We start from the raw sequence: 20,049 nt of genomic DNA, 5'->3' as shown, positions 1-20,049 counted from the left end.
TTTGGAATGAAAAGATTGACTTGTTCCTCTAGGAGAAATTAGGGTATCAGTGTTCCAAAGCCAACCCTTAGTTGTATGTACACACCTTAGGTGGAGGTTGTGTGTTGTTTGTCCTTTATGTGGACGACTTGATTGTGATAGGTGACCATACTAAGATGGTTGAGCAGACAAAGTTAGCACTTTATGAGAAGATTGAGATGATGGATATGGGACTTCTTTACTTTTTTCTAGGTCATGAGATCTATCAGATTCCGAGGGGGATCTTTCTTTCCCAGCAGCAGTATGTACAGGAGCTCTTGGCTACGTGTGAGATGGAGGGTTGCAAGTCTCTTACGACTCTTATAGACCCGAATTGGAAGGCTATTGCTCATTCCGATTCTCCTTTGGCGGATGCTACCCATTACAAGCAGTTGGTTGGTTCCTTGATATGGCTTCTTAATACCCGTGTTGACTTATGTTATGCTGTAGGTGTGCTGGCCATGTTCATGAGTGAACCCAAGATGGTGCATTGGCAAGCTACTTCAAGGATTTTGTGGTTCCTATGGGGGACTCCTCATTTTGGGATCTATTATCTTATTGTTACAACTGCAACGGACTTGGTACTTATAGGTTAGAGTGATTCAGAGTGGGTTGGTGATGTGGATCATCGGAGGTCCACGACAGGTTATTGTTTTACCTTGGGTGCTAGTGCTGTTTCATGGAGCAGCAAGAAGCAACCTACAGTTGCCCTCTCTTCGACTAAGGCGGAGTATCAGGCGGCGTCTTCTACTAGATGTGAGATTATGTGGCTTCACAATCTTTTGGAGGAGCTAGGCTGCCCGTAGATAGGTCCTACTGTTCTACAGTGCGACAATGAGAGTTGCATTACCTTGGCCAAGAATCCTGTGTTTCATGCTTGGACGAAGCATATTGAGGTCCAGTACGATTTCATTCGGGAGAAGATTCTAGATGAGACCATTTCCCTGGTCTATTGCAAGACAGAGGACAATCTTGCAGACTTGTTTACCAAGGCGCTTCCTTAGGCTTTCCTTCGATAACAATCCAGATCCCTTAGCCTTCTGCCGTGTCTAGGATCTGAGAGGGGGTGTTAGAGGGTGACATTCCTTGGACAGGCAGGTGCAGTTTTCAGCAGGCAGTCCATGTGGCAGGAGCGCAGGCAGTAGGGCAGATGACATGTGGCAGGTCGGCCAGCCGCAGGTGACACGTGGTAGGCAGTTGGACTGCTGCAGTCCGCTGCATGACCTGCATTATTTTTCGGGTTTTTCCTAGCCTATTTATAGGCCTCGATTTCAACAATCTATATCAGTTGTTTTCACAGATTTCAGGCTACGGACTGTGGAGACAGCCCTTAGGGCTGACAGAGACTGAGATCTTTGAGGTGGAGACATATGTAGATATTCTCTTTGCACCTGTGTATAGCTATCGCCCAGCTTCCTACAACCTCCGAGATGATCAACTACCATCATCACGGGCGGTTACATTGCTGTGTTTACCAGCTCCAGCCCTAGAGGTTGCTGTGTTTTGGTTTCCAGCTTGCTGCCCTTCCACTTTTAGCTTCATCTCAACTCAGACTGCAGTTGTGTTTGAGTTCTTTGTGTTTTAGTTGTGGTCATACATTGAGTGTTAAAAAAAAAAAAACCCTAGCATATCTCCACATACTATCAAAGTTGGTGCTCTTTTAAAGAGTTACCCGATGCTATCATGGATTGCTTGCATTGTTCTTGATTACACTATATGTCATGTGCTGATTCATGATGGCTCAAACCACTCCATCTTTGAATTTCCTAATGTTCTCATAGGTTACTCCTTCAATGGAAGCTTTGTTGAGGCATTCTGGTCTTGATTTGGAGGACAACACTTCATCTACTAATCTTTCTAGTTTGATGCTTCCCATTCACCTTCACACTTCATGTCATTCCTTCCTACTTTCAGTTTACATTTAGATTCATCTACGTTTGATCTAGACACTTACTTTAGGCCCACAATAGGTTATCATGTCTTAGCTCATGTTGTCTTTGATGCACATTTGGTAGGCCATCACTAGACACTCAGAGGTGCACCCTTTTGCACCCTAGTCCTTTTGCGCCAGGAATGGCACCCGTGTATTATGCACCTTTCCCATCTTTGCAAGTGTGTTATTCTTTCCTTTGGTCTTTTTGTGTGGGAGAAGAGAAGAGAAGAGGTGAAGAGGCAAGGAAAGGTAAGAGGAGAAGGAAGGAAGTGAGTGAAAGAAGGAGACAAAGAGTGAGAAGAAGAGGAGCAAGAGGAGCTCATCATCAACAACCCAAAGGCGTACTCCTTCGGTTCACGATAACTCCACCCAATTATGTATGTCAAATAGTGCCTCTTCTCTTCGCAAGATTCCCATGTCGCGAGAGGAACACTATAGCCATTTGAGACTCTTGATCAAGTCCGTCAAAGTTTGTCAAATTTTGAAGGTGATGAGATGATATTCTAGAGCAAGGAGCATGGGAGTTACGAATATGGTTGTGAACCTAGTCAACATGCCATCACACACCATAGAAAGCCATGTTCTGTAGATTAATAATAATCATTTATTAATACATAAATAAGAAACTAAGTAAAATAGTTTTATTATTTGATGAAGAGCTTATAGCTTCATGGGAATTCAATAGGAAAGAAATGTTAAAATAAGTAGGGGTTATTAATTTTGAGTTTTAGCTTTTGAAAGATAGAATAAATTGCGTGACATTGCAATGGTTTTGCATATATTACCAGAAACCCAACCATGTTGATGATAATTATCAATCAAAGGCCAAGCGTATTAGACTTACACCCAAAATCACACCATCTATATAGCTAAGGGTATTCTACCACACCAAAGTTGAATCCAATATCCATTCCCAAACTAAACCCAACCCCTATTGGTAGTGGTAGTATCACTCCAAGGTAGTTGAGAGGGGGTCTTCCCTAGGGGGGTAGCACAACTTCTCCACACCCTCATATCTGTGTTCATTGGTGGTGGCTGGTCACTGGTGTGGTGGACTTGGATCTCCCCTTTAGTGCCTTATGGCATCTCTGACAAGTTCAATCATTACACTCCCACTAGGCTAGTCTCTTAGAAGTTCCAGGTCATCCTTAGGAACCTTAGGCCAGTTAGACTCCATTTCCTTTAAGCTTAGCCATACTTTTACTTTTTGAGTTTTTTGTTGCATACCTAGCTACCTACCTTTCATTCACTTCTGCTGCATCTATCACTCACTTAGCTCCCTTTTTCATTTAGCACAACATCCAAAGCATCTCAATATAAAACATCTAGCATTTAGATTTCTTTCTTGATTCTTTCATGTTGGGTTTTGTATTTTAGTTCTAGACTAACATTGCAGGTATTTACTGGTTCTAACTAGGTTGAAGGTTTAATTTTTTCGATTCTTGCCTTGGTGACTATTGTCTCGCTGTCTAAGATTAAGTGGTAAAGTGTGTATTTCATTTTATGTGAATTTGGTCCTTGCTGTAATTAAGTGTTAATCACATATTTACCACTCTTTCGAAGGAAAGAAGGCTGGTTTCACCTCTTGTACATCTGATTATTTTTTAATTTTAGAAATGGTTATGTGCACATGAGAGAGAGAGAGAGAGAGAGAGAGAGAGAGAGAGAGAGAGAGAGATTTATTGTTGGAGTTTCTAGATACCAGGAGGAGTCACAGCTGCAAAAGGATTTAAGGCATCTGGAGTGTATGGTGGGCTTCGAGCTCTGGGAAACAAGCCTGATCTTGCTCTAGTAGTTTGTGATGTGGATGCTGTTGTTGCAGGTAACATTTTGGCAATTCAAAAATTTTCAATTTTGTTATTTTGTATTGTTTAGTTTCTTTTGTATGCACTTTGTAATTCTTGGTATATGCCTTGGTCCTTACATGTATCGGGTCTCACTTTGGTTGGTAATAAGATGCTAAGGCCTTATTGTGAATTGGTACTTCTTGTTTTTGGGTAAGATTTAAGTCATGCACCCATTCTAAGATAGTATCTTAACTATGATTTGTGTAGGTGCTATTGTAAGCTTCAATGGACCCTTGAGGTCCTCATAATGCCTTGGCCTCTTTCTAGTTGTGTGTGTTTTTCAAAGCATAAAAGGCTTGCACACCTACTAGAAGTTAATCATATGTGATACATGTTATGTTTGTTGCTCATTCATACAAGGATGCACATATCTACAAGAATGGATTGGGATGCGCCTTATTCTGAAACGGAGAGGTTGGAATTGTGCTTGATGTGGATTTCAAGGTGGTTGGTGTGAAATGTAGTAGCTTTGGGAGTGTCATAAAGGAATGCTAGGGCAAACAAAGAGAAACACAGAATGTATGACAACAGGATGAGCACAGTTTGTAAAATGCTTAATGAGAATGAATTACTATGAAGAGATGCAATATGGGGCCTCAAACCGCCATGTGTCAAGGACCCAGGATGAAGTGAGCTGAGAGTAGCATTGGAGACACTGAGAACAGCTTTGAGTGCTGTGATGGATCCCATAGTGCAGCAGCAGCAGTCCACCAGTGATGTAATGTTGTGGGCAACAAAGGAGGGAGCGAAGCGTAGTCATTTTTCAGTTTCTTAAAAAGGGATGTGCTGCAGGAGCCATCATCTTCTTGGCTTCCCCTTGCAAGTTTCCTGATTGAACTCTTAAGAAGTTTGGGGAATATTTTTGCTGTTTGATCACACACGGCATTGATCACTTAATAGATCTTTAACGTCTAATCACATTTAAGCAACCATAATTTTGGAGAATAGAAACCTCATAATACTGAAAAAGGGTTGTCAAGGCACCTAGAATTTGTTAGAGATCAGATCCGGGCAGCAGGGCAGGCCTGGTGCAGTCGGACTGCCACGTGGCAGTCCGACCTGCAGCAGCCAGTCGGCTGCATTTAATGCAGCCGCCTGGCTATTTCTGGCGCCCTCTTTTGCCCCGTTTCTCGGCTATTTATACCTGGCAGTTTCAGCAGTCTGGTACACTTCTCTGCTCGCAGATTACAGACCGGTGACGCGCAGATTCTGTCCCTGTTCACAGATTTCAGACAGCAGACAGTGCAGACCGCAGCAGACTTCGAGGTGGACAGCAGGTTGCATCATCGAGGTGGAGACACGCAGTCCAGCGCACTGCGCCCGTGTATATATCTGCATATCTTTGTATTCAGCATTCTTTATACAGCAGATCTTCATCGTCCACTGTCTCTTTCTCTCTCCTCTCTCTGCGTTCTCTCTCTCTCAGTCCTACGCTTCCGCACCGTTGCACTCTGACATGGTATCAAAGCAGTGTTTGAGGGCTGACTGAGCGCAGAATCAACCTGAAGAGGAGTTTCCATCGCGACACAAATTTGCGTTTTTTGCGTTTAAGGGCAGACAGGAGGGCTGCGCCTTGGAACAAGGCTGAAACGAGCGTGGGCGCACAGGAAAGGAGTACAGGTGGTGGATTTGCTGCTGTTTACTGCTGTTTGACGTGGAGGAAGTTTGAGTTTTCAGCCTACAAGTGCAGGTTTTGCTTTTTCATCGCCTCCGGCGGGTGAAGAAGGTTCAGGACGCGGAAGAGCCTTAGCAGGCTGAGTTTTCCCAGTCAGAGGGGGCTGCTTTTGCGTTTGTGAAGGCATTGCAGGTGAAGATGTCTACAGAGATTGACTTGGAGTTCCAGGCGATTATGGACTGGAAGGTGCCTGTCTTACCGGCTCTTCCTACAGATCAGAAGCTCAACGGCGACAACTACCGCGTTTGGCGCGTCATGATGTTGGCCATTCTTGAGTCCTATGATTTGGCGGAGTTGGTACAGGAGGAGATTGACCGGCCCTCGGTAAGAGATGAGTCCAAACTCTCTTCCGATGCTCGTGCGGAGTTGGCCAAGGCCCAATCTCATTGGGACAAACTGAATGCCAGGATTCGATCCTTTCTCTTTCTATCATGCACTACAGCCGTGATCGCTCACATCGAGCACTTGATGGTGGCTCGGGAGATATGGCTGGAGCTTGATCAGATGTACAATCGGATGACCCTAATGAAGCGGGCTTCTTTGGAGGTACAGATGCGGACCTTGTTCGTAAATAAGTCTTCTTCGCTACGGGAGCACATTAACAAGCTAAGGCAGCTACAGATACAGGTTCAGAATGCGGGGAAACCGATTTCCTCCGAAGACATGGCGATCACACTATTGTCCCAGTTGCCGCCACGATTCGGTACATTTTACTTTGCCCTCATTGCTTCTGGGCGAGAGTCTACTCTTCGGTGGGAAGAGTTGGTTCTATGGTCTTGGACCAAGAGGAACAGTTAAAGGGACAGAATGCTTCCAAGTCGGAGACGCTGACAGGTCAAGCCTCTCAGAAGAAGGGGAAGGACCAAAAGAAGAAGAAGGGGGATAACGAGTCCAAGAAGGACAAGGAGAAGGACAAGGACAAAGACTCCACATGCCATATTTGTGGAAAGACTGGCCATTGGAAGAAGGATTGCCCTGACAAAGACACGAAGGACACCAAGAAGAAGAACACCAAGGATTCTGGAGCGGTGGCTGCACCCTCATCAGTTGCATTTCTTCATCTAGCTGTCATTGAGGACGCTTCACCGAATGCTTCTGATGCTGCGATGACGGCTCCCCAGGCTCGAGAGTGGATCGTTGATAGTGGTGTCTCATGGCACATGACTCCTTCATCAGATGGTGTTGTCCAGTTGCGGCCCTCGCGTGGGCAGATTCTCATTGGAGACAGCTCTTCAGTTTTTGTTGCAGGTCGGGGTAAGATGCAGCTTATTCCGGATGGACGAGGTGGTACCCATACCTCAGAGGTTTTGCATGTACCAGGATTAGGGTACCATCTCCTTTCAGTTCATAAGACTTGTTCCCTTGGTCTCTTGGTGGAGTTTGAGAGTACTACAGTGCGAGTCCTTGATCGTGGATCGAGGAAGGTTCTCTCATCCGGATATGAGGAGAACGGCATTTACAAACTGAAGTCTTCCATCGCCCTCTCTACTCTTCTTCTTACCTCTCAGTCACAGTCAGAGTTATGGCATGCTCGGTTTGGTCACCTGAACTATGACTATCTTCGGAGGGCGTCACGTGGACAGCTTGTTCGAGGGTTGCCGGATATAGTGGTGAGCCAGCAGCCATGTGTCTCCTGCATACGGGGAAAGCAGCATAGGGATGCCATTCCCCACACAGCTTCGCGGCGGTCTACTTCACCGATGGAGCTAGTATCTACGGATCTATGTGGCCCTATGAGGAATGAGTCCCTGCGTGGGAGCTCGTACTTCATGCTGATCGTGGATGACTACAGCAGGATGACATGGGCCTACTTTTTGGCACTAAAGTCAGAAGCTTTCTCGCACTTCAAGGATTGGCTTCTCTTTGAGGAGAACCGATCAGGCCGGAAGTTGAAGACCTTGCGATCCGACAAGGGAGGTGAATTTGTGTCTAATGAGTTTGCTCGGTTTTGTGCAGATAAAGGAATTCACCAGGAGTTTGCCAATACCAATACTCCTCAAGAAAATGGTATTCTTGAACGAAAGAACCGCAGTGTGATCGAGATGGCGCGCACCATGATGGAGCACCGACAGACCCCTCAGGTTCTGTGGGCCGAGGCTGTGGCTACTGCAGTCCACATCCTTAATCGATCCCCTACTTCGGCCGTGGAAGGAATGACCCCATTTGAGGCTTATTTTGGGACGAAGCCAGATGTTTCTTACTTTCGGGTCTTTGGGTGTGATGCCTATGTTCCCATCCCCAAGGCTCACCGTGATAAATTTGAAGCAGCTTCCCGAAAACAGGTATTTGTTGGCTATAGCTCCCAGTCCCAAGGCTACCGACTGTATGATCCCGTCAAGCGGGATGTGTACACTAGCCGTGATGTGCGGTTTGTGGAGGTTCCGGCTACTTCAACGGGTGAGGAGCATCCCGTTCTTGGAGATCCAGGGGAGAGTTGGGCTCCTTCGACAGTTCCACTGGAGCCCGTGCCTTTTGATTATGATTCTGTTTCTGACACAGAGTCTACTGTTCCACCGGACACCTCTGAGGAGTTACCGCCGGTGGATATTCCAGAGTCTTCTGCTGATGGAGAAAGACGAGGGGAGGTTCGGCCTCCTCCTCGCTGGGCCCGTGACACACTCCGTGATTCAGGGATCAAGGGGGTTCCTGAGGAGTGGGGACCGCAGGATGGTCCGCGGCGGTCACGGAGGCACCAAGCACATTCTACGGAGCTTGTTTGCTCCAACTATTGTTTGATGACCCGTGTTATGCAGGATCGAGAGCCCACCTCCGTGAAGGAGGCTTTACAGTCCGCACCATGGAAGAAAGCTATGGAAGCCGAGTTGGAGGCTATAGAGAGGAATGGCACTTGGTCACTCGTGCCTCGCCCCCCGAAGAAGAAGGTGATTGGAGTCAAGTGGGTCTTCAAGACCAAATACCTCAGCGATGGTACTTTGGATAAGCACAAGGCTCGCCTTGTTGCTAAAGGTTTTGCACAGCGCCCAGGGATTGACTGTCATGACACTTTTGCCCCCACAGCTCGTATGGCGACCATTAGAGCTGTTCTTGCTTTGGCTGGTCATAAGAGATGGCCTGTTTATCAGTTGGATGTGAAGTCGGCCTTCCTCAATGGTGATTTGAAGGAGGAGATCTATGTTGAGCAGCCTCCTGGCTTTGGTTCTTCAGATGGGAAAGTCTACAGGTTGAAGAAGGCCTTGTATGGCCTCAAGCAGGCTCTGCGTGCATGGAACGAGAAGATTGATTCGTTCCTCCAATCTCAGTTGGGATATCGGCGGTCCAAGGCCGATCCGCAGCTGTATGTTCACACTTCCGAGGATGGTTGTGTGCTGTTTGTATTATATGTTGATCTCAGCTTTACATCGGACGTTCGAGATGACGGACTTGGGTCTACTCCACTTCTTTTTAGGCCATGAGATTTATCAGTCTCAGAGGGGGCTCTTTATCTCTCATCAGAGATATGTACAGGAGCTCTTGGTGTCTTTTGAGATGGAGGATTGTCGGGCCCTATCTACTCCTATGGATCCGGATTGGAAGGCCACTTCCCATTCAGCTTCTCCTTTGGCGGATGCGTCCCGCTATCGACAGTTGATTGGATCTTTGATTTGGCTTCTCAACACCAGGGTTGATCTAAGTTTTGCTGTTGCAGATCCGGGCAGCAGGGCAGGCCTGGTGCAGTTGGACTGCATGCAGTCGGACTGCCACGTGACAGTCCGACCTGCAGCAGCCAGTCGGCTGCATTTAATGCAGCCGCCTGGCTATTTCTGGCGCCCTCTTTTGCCCCGTTTCTCGGCTATTTATACCTGGCAGTTTCAGCAGTCTGGTACACTTCTCTGCTCGCAGATTACAGACCGGTGACGCGCAGATTCTGTCTCTGTTCACAGATTTCAGACAGCAGACAGTGCAGACCGCAGCGGACTTCGAGGTGGACAGCAGGTTGCATCGTCGAGGTGGAGACACGCAGTCCAGCGCACTGCGCCCGTGTATATATCTGCATATCTTTGTATTCAGCATTCTTTATACAGCAGATCTTCATCGTCCACTGTCTCTTTCTCTCTCCTCTCTCTGCGTTCTCTCTCTCTCAGTCCTACGCTTCCGCACCGCTGCACTCTGACAGAATTGCCTTTCAACTTGTCATATTTTCCGGCCCTTAAAGGGGGATATGTGCTCCAGGAGCTCTCATCTTCTTGGCATCCCCTTGCAAGTTCCTTAACTTTCAAGAAGTAACTATCTAGCCATATTAATTGGGGAATATTTTTGCGCTTCAATTGCATGCCTGCATCTCAGTTCCCATTGTTTAAATGTGAAAATTGCCTTATGTGTTTTAGAATATAAGGTATCATATTCTGTTGTGACCAATTGATACTGCGTTCCTTATTATGATCATGTAGAAGTCAGCTGAAAAAATATGGATGGATAAGTACTCTTTTCTCTTTAGGCCTGTGCAAAGCGATAGACTGTGAACAGACAAGCATACACTTTTTAATTAAAATCATACGAGATGTACTTCACACATCTTTTGACAGCTGAATGCTTGCAGGAACATTTACCAAAAATTTGATGGCAGCAGCACCTGTTCTATTCTGCAAAAAAGTTCTGAAGGATTCTACCACAGTGAGTTAAATCTATGAGGATTTTTCTTGGAGTTTTTTGTTAGTGCGATAAAAAGTAATTTGATGAGCATTGCCCTGTCTAATCAAGTGGCAAGCTCTTGGCCTAACTTTTGATCAACAAAGGTGCAGTAAAGGCAGTTGATATTTCTATACACATTGGTGTCACCATTTATTTAATTGTACCTCCCCTGCTTGTGTGATTACCTTGTCTGACTGTGTAACATGGGCCTTTGGTATTAGAAGAGTTGTATCGGATTTTATAGGTCATTTTTGGAACCAAAATCTATACTGTTGGAACACTATGGTTCAATTGTGTCAATTATTTCGTACTTAGTAACCAATTTCTTTGAATAAAAGCTCTCATTTGTGTGTTTGTGTGTGTGTAATAATGTAGCCTCTTGGTGAGATACAATTCTCTCTCATGAGCTCAGTTTACAGTCGTGATATGAATTTTTAAGATATCTATGCACTATAAGCTTTTGTTAGGTACGCATTTATGTACAATGGGCCATAGTTCACTCTTTTTCCGAACTTACGTTACATGTGAACTAGACATAAACATACTTTATGAAATTAATGCACCCAAAGCCTAGGACTGCACTAAATCATGCACCTAACATACCAGATATGTACTGAACACTATGTACGGTTCCACCTTGCTAAGTATGTTGAAGAAGACAATTTCTATAGAGTTCAGCTATTCTAACACCTTACAAAGCCAAATCAGAAAATATTAGCTTTTGGCCATGATCATGATCTAGATGGAATGCAGTATAGGCAGCTTGTTGACAACCTCACTATTACTTGTCTTGATATGTCCTACATAGTGAGCATTGCAAGTCAACATATGGCACACCCAAGGATCACTGGCAGGCAGCACTAATTCAGCCACTAACTATGGATCCTGTTATAAGGAAAAAAGTGCCTGTGACCTTATTAACTAACTATACTGGCCATTGCCTGTATTAAGACATGATTAACTCTAAAATTTGGGGGATGGTGGCATTAATGCCAAGCAGTGTTAAACAAGTAGGGAAGGAGTCAATCACCAGGGAGGGCAATGTGGCATGCAGGATATGAAGGAAGTTGGTCCAAATCCAGCTTGGATCAACCAGCGGAAAATGCCAATGATCAATGACTACATTGCGATGAGCAGTGCAGACCTTCCAAGCAGGCAGGCTGGCAGTAAACTCCTATATGAAGGAGAAGCAGGACTGGAGTACCTTTGTAGGAGCATGGGTTAAGTACATCCTCATGGATAATGGCAGGGCCCCTGTCTGCTACCCAAGCCACTGTGCCCATGTGATGATGTGGCACATCTCAATGCACTAGTAGAGTGTTGGAAGTATCTTTAGGCAAGAACTTAATCTTTAGGGGGTCTCCATATTTGGGGGAATGGCCAACTTGTGACAGCCAAGTGCTTGTGGCAAAGCTGTGATGTTTGAAATACAGTTGCCAAATGTCTCTACTAATATTTGCTATCGGATCATCTTCCATTTTAAGCTGAATCTCTTTTCATTTGTCCTCTTGATGCCTTTTCTATATTGAGCATATATGTGGTACTACGTATGCAAACTTGCTCTCTAGAGTATAGAAATGTGACCTTTCTCTATCACGGGCTTGCTTTTAACTGTGTTATTATGGGACTATTGTTTATTGTTCTTGCTCCCTTTCCTTTGGAGTCCCTTTGTAGCTTGTAGGTTTTTCAGGCTAGTTACCCTTCAACATAGTGTATACATCTTTAATTCTATAAAAAGAAAAAGAGAATAATGTTAGCAAGGTCACTTTTATCATTCATGAGCTAGTTACAATTGTGTTTTTGTAGGCCCGTGCTGTGCTGATCAATGCAGGACAAGCAAATGCTGCCACGGTATGTTTTGTCTTGAATCACATATTTTACCAAGTTAATATTTTAATGCAAACAGTTTGAATTGGAAGAGTTAAAGGTGTTGTGGTTCAGGGTGATGCTGGCTATCAAGATACAGTTGATTGTGCTGACGCTTTGGCCAAGGTCCCACTCATATTGTTCAATATGCCATCTTGATTTTGCTGGTTCTTGTGTTCTTTGTGGAAAGTGCAGTATAAAACTTTTAGTTGCAATTTATCCAGCTTCTTGGGGTGCCGTTGCAATCCATTTTAGTAGAATCAACTGGAGTTATTGGGCATCGTATAAAGAAGGTAGATATTTTATCCAACAAGAAGAAGCACAGAACAGTTGAAGCATAAATACACTTTCCTTAATAGCCTTCTGAATCCACAGCAGAGATTGAATTTAGCTATTTGTATTCATGATTTGTCAACATCTTTCTTCTCTTGAACCAACAAAGTTAATACATGTTTATTACCATTCTGCATTTTTCACGGTAACCATGAAAAGTTTAGCTCTTGTCAATCTTCCTTCAACCAAAGATGCCAATCCATTACCCATATTAGCAGTCATCGAGGAATGTGAATTGCACATTCTCTGCAGATAATATAGATTGATCCAACTGCTTTGTGCAGGCTTGCTTATTTGAGGCCCTTCCACAGCTGATATCCTCCCTGTCTACCAATGTTGAGAGGTGTGTATTTGAGATGTTCAGTAATGTACTGAAATGAATGGCCATAATCTGCTTGTATCTATGATTTGTTCACAAGAGGTAAACTCAATTGCATAATCTCTAATGCACCCATAGATATATGGCTCTGTGGCTGGTTAGGTAATACTGAAATTGTTTGTCAGAAAGATGATCTTTAGCTCTGATGCAAGCCTGTATTAGATACTCTCCTGTGAGCTCACAGTTTGCCAGCTGTCTTCCTCTACAGTTGCAGTTCACAGGGCTTTTATTGTGTATTTTTACTTCAGTTATTTTTAGGCTGATGTGTTTATTAAAAGCATTCTCTTTTCATGGACCATACAAAGACCTGATGCAAGGCGTGGTCCTTCTGCAGCTTTGATGTGTGTCTTATTTAAATTTTGTTCTGCAAGTTGAGGCTTGTGAAGTATCGCATGAGCTGGAAAGGTATAGATTAAGATTTGGGTCTCCAAAATCTTGACAATTGAGAATAAACTTGAAGAAAAATTGAGACTTTAATTGAAGTATTATGCAATTAGGAAAGGACAAATCAAGGCTAAATTTCATCATATGTTCAAAATTCAAGATTTAAGTCATAACTTGAAAGGTGCAATACTATTCTGAAGATAAATGTAGCTCAAAGTTAACTTTGTGGGATTTCCAGAACATTACTCGTTGTCTTTGTAGGCATGTGGCTCTCAATTGTGCTTTGATACTTTGATGTAACACATTGACCGGAAGGCTTTCCTAGGAATGAGGAGGGTTGGCTTTGGACTTACTCCAAGTATTTCACCATTAAAAACGTCACTTGATGGGAAAGCATTTTGCCACATAATGTCAGAAGACAATTCACAAGCTGGTGTTCAAATGAGGTAGAGCAACATCAGGTTTGGTAGTGCAAGCTGGTGTTCAAATGAGGTAGAGCAACATCAGGTTTGGTAGAGAGAATTTGGGAGTGGCAGTCTTTTTTGGCCTCTTATGATGTACATAGCCTCTTTACAGGCTCATAATCTTTACATAAACATGTTCATTGTTCTTCTTAGCGATCTTGCCTTGCTGGAGTCGATTGTCTCCTTGTTTATTCTAAAGTACACTGCTTCAACCCACCTGGAGTTCAAATTTTCTGCTTTAAAATTTATATCTTTTGTGTCTTTCTTGAAATGTACTTAGACCAGTAAGCTAAACTTTTGTCCTTCACCATCGACTGCTTAATCACGATATTAATGCCCTTAAGTTTATGTTCTTATTTCTTGGCTATCTAGAATAGATGATCAGGGGTTCGTTAGGGATGTAAAAGTGCATATTTGTCTGTAAGAAACCAGGGCTTTCAGGACAGCTCCCCATTTGAGCTGACCCTAGACTTTTGTTGTGTGTGGGGATTTTCCCTTAGTTACCGGTTCAGTTTAGGTGCATGGACAATATGCAGCCTTTTAAGGGTCTCATAATTTATTTATTAACACATTCACTTTGCTTCTCAATCATCTCGTCTTTCTTGATCATTATATTGTATCACCTTTGTCATGCACTCCGATTGTACACAATGAATTATTGCGTATGCTTTCAATATACCTCCTCCCCCCTCCCCCCCCCCCCCCCAAGAAAAAAAAAAAAAAACAGCTTTGTAGTAGGACCGAGTGAGGTTTATCATTCCTCCAGACAGTAATCTTCACATTGTTTGTGCTGTAGTGCACAAGCAGCAGCAGTTGCAATCACAACAACTGACCTTGTGAGCAAAAGTGTTGCTGTTGAGACCGTGGTATGAACACAGACTGGATGTTTCATTTTTATGGACTTAATGGCAGTTCTTCAATCTCAGTCTGCTTACAGCTGAATGCAATGATTTTCAAAAGATTGGAGGTACACTTGTGAGGATAGGAGGGATGGCAAAAGGGTCTGGTATGATCCATCCAAACATGGCAACCATGCTTGGGGTATATTTTTCTTCTGTGTGTTCAAGAGTAGGCTTAGTATTAAGTACTCTATTGAACCTCAAGGTCTCATACAAACGTCCATCTTTCTGTGTAGGTTGTAACTTGTGATGCAACAGTAGCAGTAGATGTTTGGCAGTCAATGGTTTCCACAGCTGTCAAAAGGAGCTTCAATCAAATCACGGTTAGCTATTTCTGCACAAATGCGTCAGTCACATAGTAACCTCTATGATTTATATATATTGGCTATTCCAATGTTTCACAATTCTGGCAAGGCTATGATATGTTTTATGTAACCTCACGGGATTTGACAGTATAGCTGTTTGGCGTACATAGCTTGTGCATCAGTAGTCTACTTAATGAGCTGGGCTGCTGAATTATTCTGATCTGGCAACTTTTGGTTGAAGGTTGATGGTGATACAAGCACGAATGACACTTTGTTGGCTTTGACAAGTGGTGCTGCTGGAGGCGACCTGATATCGAGAGTTGATAGTTCTGAGGCTCAGCAACTACAAGAGGCTCTTGATGCTGTACTGTACTTGCTTCACTTATTGAGCTTTTTCATGACATGGTTTCATCTCCTCTCTGTCCATGTTCATCTGGTAAGGGCTTGAATCCAACTGAACATAGACTCAATTGTAGCAGGTATTGCAAGGGCTGGCTAAGTCTATTGCTTGGGATGGTGAAGGAGCGACCTGCTTGATTGAGGCAAGTAATTCTGTAGGTCTGTTCTTACAGAGGAAAAACAAATAGGATTATGTGAAGATTTTAACAGACTTTTCAGCTGATTTACCAAGCAGAGAGTGAATAAGAAAAAGGGGGTGGAAGAAGGTTTTTGGGGGCCTTTTTGGGGGGGGGGAGGGGGTCTTCGCTGCTTAGAGTTTTAAGAACTACAATAGACTAATGTATTGTTCTATGTTGGAACATAAAGAAGCAATAATATCCCATTTAAGTGGGCTACATTATTTCTGTGGAAAGGGGCATAAGAAGCAATCTTATCTACCTATGTGAGAATGCAAAGACCACAGTGGGCTCAAATATGGTTTTGGAGATCAAGGGCATGGAGGTTCTCTGCAATGGTAGGTTAAATATAGTGGGATGGGATTGATTCCTGTCTTGAATTCGAAGCTAGTAGTTGGACTATGATCTGGTCCTGGAATGAGGGCAGCAGCTCTGCTGTAGTGCTGTGTGGATACTGTTTTTTGGATCTCAGAAGGCTCGGGAGTTGTAGACAAGTACAACACTCTGTTGACCCCTGCTGATGTTGCTGGTAGCTCTAGTTCATGATTGCTGAGGAAGAGACTGAGGCAGTGCTGATCTTGAAAGGCAAACACTCAAATGAGTATAAAAAAAGCGTAGTGACATGGAATGGCCATTTTCTAGCTTCCCGTCCCAATTCCAACCTATCCTCAAAACCGTCCCAATCCCGTTCCCTTCTTAGAGCCCCCTCTACTGGTGACGGAATGGCAATTCCCGTCCCCGTCCCCATCCCTATTCCCAAAACCCATCCCATGTCACTATGAAAAAAAGAAAATAGTGCAAAGACTGTTGTGTAAAGATTAGGGGAGATTGCCTCCATTTCTAGCTGAGTAAGCTTGAGAGTAAGCTTAAGGGAAAGGTTAAGAATGAAGGAAGGGATCACTCCCCTGGTACAGCTTTGGGTGCTTGCTCCATCTCTTGCTTAAAATATTCTGCTGCTGAAAATAAAACATCAACCGGCTATGTTTTATGTGCTTATTGTAGGTTCAAGTTAGGGGTGCAGATAGTGAAGCTGCTGCTGCCGCTGTTGCACGAACTGTGGCAGCGTCTTCTCTTACCAAGGTTTGGAGTCCTGATTTGACAACAATTCAGAATTTTGCATGAATAAACATCAACCTTAATTCAAAATGGTTTTTGTAGGCTGCAGTGTTTGGACGGGACCCAAACTGGGGTCGCATTGCCTGTGCAGCTGGCTATTCAGGGGTGAGTTTTAACCCTGAGGATCTGAAAATCCATCTGGGAGAATTTCTATTGATGGATAGAGGCCAGCCGCAAGAATTTGATCGGTAACAGATTTACTCTTAATTGATATCTTTTTAAAGATTTCACCATGTCATGAAATAGAACAGAATGAACTGCATTTTGTTATCCCAAGTTTGAAATACACTCTTGAGGTGCAGAGCTGCTGCCAGTAAGTACCTGAGAGTAGCTGGAGAGAGCCATGGTATTGTAACAATCTCTATTTCCATTGGTAAGTGCAGACCTTGCAGTTAGCAGGTCTCACGTGCATGAAATTGTGAATGTCAGGTATATGTAATTAATGATACAGAATTAATACCTACGTGCCTCATAGTGATCAACCGTTATCATTTGTGGCCAGGGTCTGGACGAGGTTGTAGTCAAGCATGGGGCTGTGATCTCAGCTATGATTATGTCAAAATCAATGCAGAGTACACAACTTGATGAAGTTTCACTTGAGCAGTGATGAAACTGCTTCCGTTACATCGGAGAAGTTCCCAAGTTTTGTAGCCGCTTGATGCTTGGTCTTCTGTACTTGTTCTTCGAATGAGAACCAGAGATTGACATAGTTATACCAAACATTTTTTCCCCCTTTTTTGGTGGGATACTTGTTCCACCTCTATTTCATATATAGAGGTCTTCTGGAGCGACATCCTACAGTCAAACGCAGTAGTAAGACAGTTGTGGAGGATTCTGAGGAAAATCCCCAAGATCAAAGGATTCTCGAAGAGACGGTAAGCGAGAATATATGAGGTATACTTGGGGGGAAAGTAAACAATCAGATCTTTTTGTGCAATGTAGGTCACAAAGACCAAAACCTAGTACAATTAACGAAGAGAGAAATGGGGGCAATGGAGGAGAAAGTAAGCCAGAAATGGACATATGAGAGAGAGAAAGAGGGAGAGAGAGAGAGTACTAGCCTATGAGCCAATCTGCGTCTCTAACATCGTGTGAAAATTGAAAAGACGCTAAACCTAGTGCTATAAGAGTATAATACTACTTAGTAATTAGTAATCTATCACTGCTTCATCCAGTGGCTATGACAAGGTGTGATGCATCATCTTGGTCTCGACTGCCTTAATAATTAAGGCTCCCTCTCCCTCCCTCTTTCTCTCTCTCTCTCTCTCTCTCTCTCTCTCTTATATATATATATATATATATATATATATATATATATATGCGGGTTGAAGACATATTGGATGTATATACTCCGGAGTGTATTTATGATGTACTTGGCCTTCTTGGATGCTATGACACTTATATATTTTGATCTTTGTTTGCTCACTTTACATCTTGGATCTGTTTCCATTGGTGGGAGACACTTCTATTTATTTGGTAAAGCTTGATTCTTTAAAGATAGTATGAGTCTCTTGCTCACGTATATGCTCAGTTGACATATGCATGCACTGTTCTTGTAAATATTGACTCTTGTGGGTTGATTTGTTTCTTGTAAATATTGACTCTTGTGGGTTGATTTGCTTGAAGCAAATCGGCCCACAAGAGTCAATATTTACAAGAACAGTGCATGCTTAGTTGATTTGCTTCTAAGCTATATATATATATATATATATATATATATATATATATATATATATATATATATATATATATATATATATAGAGAGAGAGAGAGAGAGAGAGAGAGAGAGAGAGAGAGAGAGAGAGAGAGAGGCCCAATACCACTTCAACCTCCTTTATTCTTGCCAATGTCTTCCCGCTTCTACAATGTTATGTAAAGATTTGATCAATCTGTGACTAATAGGGTCACATTGGCATTCATCCAAGTAGTCGTGGTCTCTTGGTTGCCTTTGCTTAATAGGGTTACATTGGCTGGCCTCCAAGTAGTTTTGGTCTATTGGCTCCCTTGATAATTGAGGCTCTTTGTATGCACACATGCATACACATGCATGCATGCACATGTGCATGTGTGTGAAGTGAGAGATTTACAAAGGCTAACATAAGCCTATGAGGCAAATCAAGATACAATAGCAATGTCTCTCCAACATCATGTGAAGATATAAAAGAAAAGTCTAGTTGAAAATACTAAGAAAACATTAGGGATCTAATAAAACGTGGACCCAAGGTGGGGATCTATATTATCCCAAGGTATCTCTCATGGTCTATTCAGCGTGGATAGTTTGAAGCATTGAGGATGAGTTACTTGATGACGTGCTAGTAGGGTTTTAATCCTTTGGTGGTGTCTTGAAGGGGAATGTGGATCTACAAGCCATGGATAGTGTGCTTTGTATCTCTTGGTGGCTTTCGCTAAGTTTTGACTCATTGTGTTGGAACAATCAATTGTTTTGGGTTATGCTTTGAGGTTTATCCTTGGCCTTGGGTAGTAACTAGCTAGGTCTTAATTGTATGTAGTTGAATAATGCCCAACTTGATAATCTTATTGAGCTTCTCTCGATTGAGCTTTAAGAAAGGGGAATCCAAGCTATACTTTTAAGGTGGAGGATAATCCATATGTGTCCATCTAAGCATACTAGTCATAGTGTCACATTGCAATGCTAGTTATCTAGATGACTCTAGAGCAAGTTTAGACTATCTCTATTTTAGGATGTCCTAAAGCTCATGCATAAAAATTGTAGTTTGCAAAAGGGGCTTAGCTACAATAGGTGGTGTTTCATATCTTTGCTTCAATTATTTCATTTGGTAGTATTGAGGAATTATTCTCGATTGGACAAGAAATTATTATCTCTAGAGGCCTCTCTATATGCTTTCATCTACTTGTTGGTGCTTGTGTTATTGTAGCTCTTTTATGATAAAATCTTAATTCTAAATATGAGCTTGATATAAGTGTGCTAGTGTAATCAATGTGTCAAAAAGTTAGAGCTTTGTTTAAGGTTTTGTTGGAGTAAAGGCCAATGGCTTATAGTCAGGTAGGTACCCCTTGTATATGTCATATATAAGTGAAGATAACAAAGAATAAGGGTGTTATGCATTTTATCATCTAAACAGTTGTGTGGCTTTTGTTAATCCTCTTGTACTCCATAGCTTCTACCATGTATCCCATTATTGCTTTCCTCTCAATTGGTACCATCTTTGTACTTAGACAATGTATTAGATGGTTTTATATGGCAATAAATACTCGTCCTTGAGTAAATGAACTAACTCTAGTAGTATTCGTTTCCAAAGAATTAATCTCAAACTTTACTTCATAATGCTCCACAAGTTTCCATTGATTTTTAATAAGAACACTATCAAAGCTATTAGATGTGACGCACTACCAAAGCTAGTCGTGGAAGACTCTCTTGAAGAGGGTTTACTATCAAACGTCTTACATAATTTTTCACCATATGATTTTGAAAGACATCCAATATCTTATGATGACCATGTGATCCCTCCCCCACAATAATTGTGTTGTTTGTAAGGCATTGGTGGCGTTCTCCTTTAGTTCCACAGAATCCAATAAGAGTGTTATTCTTTGCATTCCACTTGCATAAATAAAAGTTCACTTCAACTTTTAATATCTTACAAAC

The 20,049-nt window shown here is 42.8% G+C and overlaps 1 protein-coding gene and 1 long non-coding RNA gene across 4 annotated transcripts in view; both read left to right on the top strand.

Annotated features, from left to right (window-relative positions):
* Nucleotides 1–17,580, top strand: part of LOC148031205 (arginine biosynthesis protein ArgJ family) — a 34,356-nt gene extending 16,776 nt beyond the window's left edge. For 2 of the 3 annotated variants that reach the window (XM_087684741.1, XM_087684744.1), the window contains 15 exons: nucleotides 3,650–3,773; nucleotides 10,011–10,084; nucleotides 11,909–11,953; nucleotides 12,044–12,094; nucleotides 12,193–12,261; nucleotides 12,586–12,644; nucleotides 14,325–14,394; nucleotides 14,489–14,569; nucleotides 14,664–14,750; nucleotides 14,974–15,096; nucleotides 15,212–15,274; nucleotides 16,310–16,387; nucleotides 16,466–16,611; nucleotides 16,726–16,796; nucleotides 16,926–17,580. In XM_087684741.1, coding sequence (XP_087540867.1) covers nucleotides 3,650–3,773; nucleotides 10,011–10,084; nucleotides 11,909–11,953; nucleotides 12,044–12,094; nucleotides 12,193–12,261; nucleotides 12,586–12,644; nucleotides 14,325–14,394; nucleotides 14,489–14,569; nucleotides 14,664–14,750; nucleotides 14,974–15,096; nucleotides 15,212–15,274; nucleotides 16,310–16,387; nucleotides 16,466–16,611; nucleotides 16,726–16,796; nucleotides 16,926–17,008 — 1,224 coding nt within the window. In that variant the 3' untranslated portion in view covers nucleotides 17,009–17,580. The remainder of the gene's footprint in view (nucleotides 1–3,649; nucleotides 3,774–10,010; nucleotides 10,085–11,908; nucleotides 11,954–12,043; nucleotides 12,095–12,192; nucleotides 12,262–12,585; nucleotides 12,645–14,324; nucleotides 14,395–14,488; nucleotides 14,570–14,663; nucleotides 14,751–14,973; nucleotides 15,097–15,211; nucleotides 15,275–16,309; nucleotides 16,388–16,465; nucleotides 16,612–16,725; nucleotides 16,797–16,925) is intronic. The other variant, XM_087684742.1, reaches the window with a different exon arrangement.
* On the top strand, nucleotides 12,652–14,192 carry LOC148031206 (uncharacterized). Its single transcript, XR_015691857.1, has 2 exons — nucleotides 12,652–13,085; nucleotides 13,326–14,192. It is a non-coding gene; the product is annotated as an uncharacterized LOC148031206 (long non-coding RNA).
* Nucleotides 17,581–20,049: the final 2,469 nt, after the last annotated feature.

The sequence above is a fragment of the Lygodium microphyllum genome, chromosome 9 (assembly GCF_053477565.2).
Source record: "Lygodium microphyllum isolate KBCC chromosome 9, Lygodium_microphyllum_v1.1.10, whole genome shotgun sequence".
Lineage (NCBI taxonomy): Eukaryota > Viridiplantae > Streptophyta > Polypodiopsida > Schizaeales > Lygodiaceae > Lygodium > Lygodium microphyllum.
The sequence above is the reverse complement of the archived record's forward strand: the minus strand, read 5'-3'. Positions and strand labels throughout refer to the sequence as shown.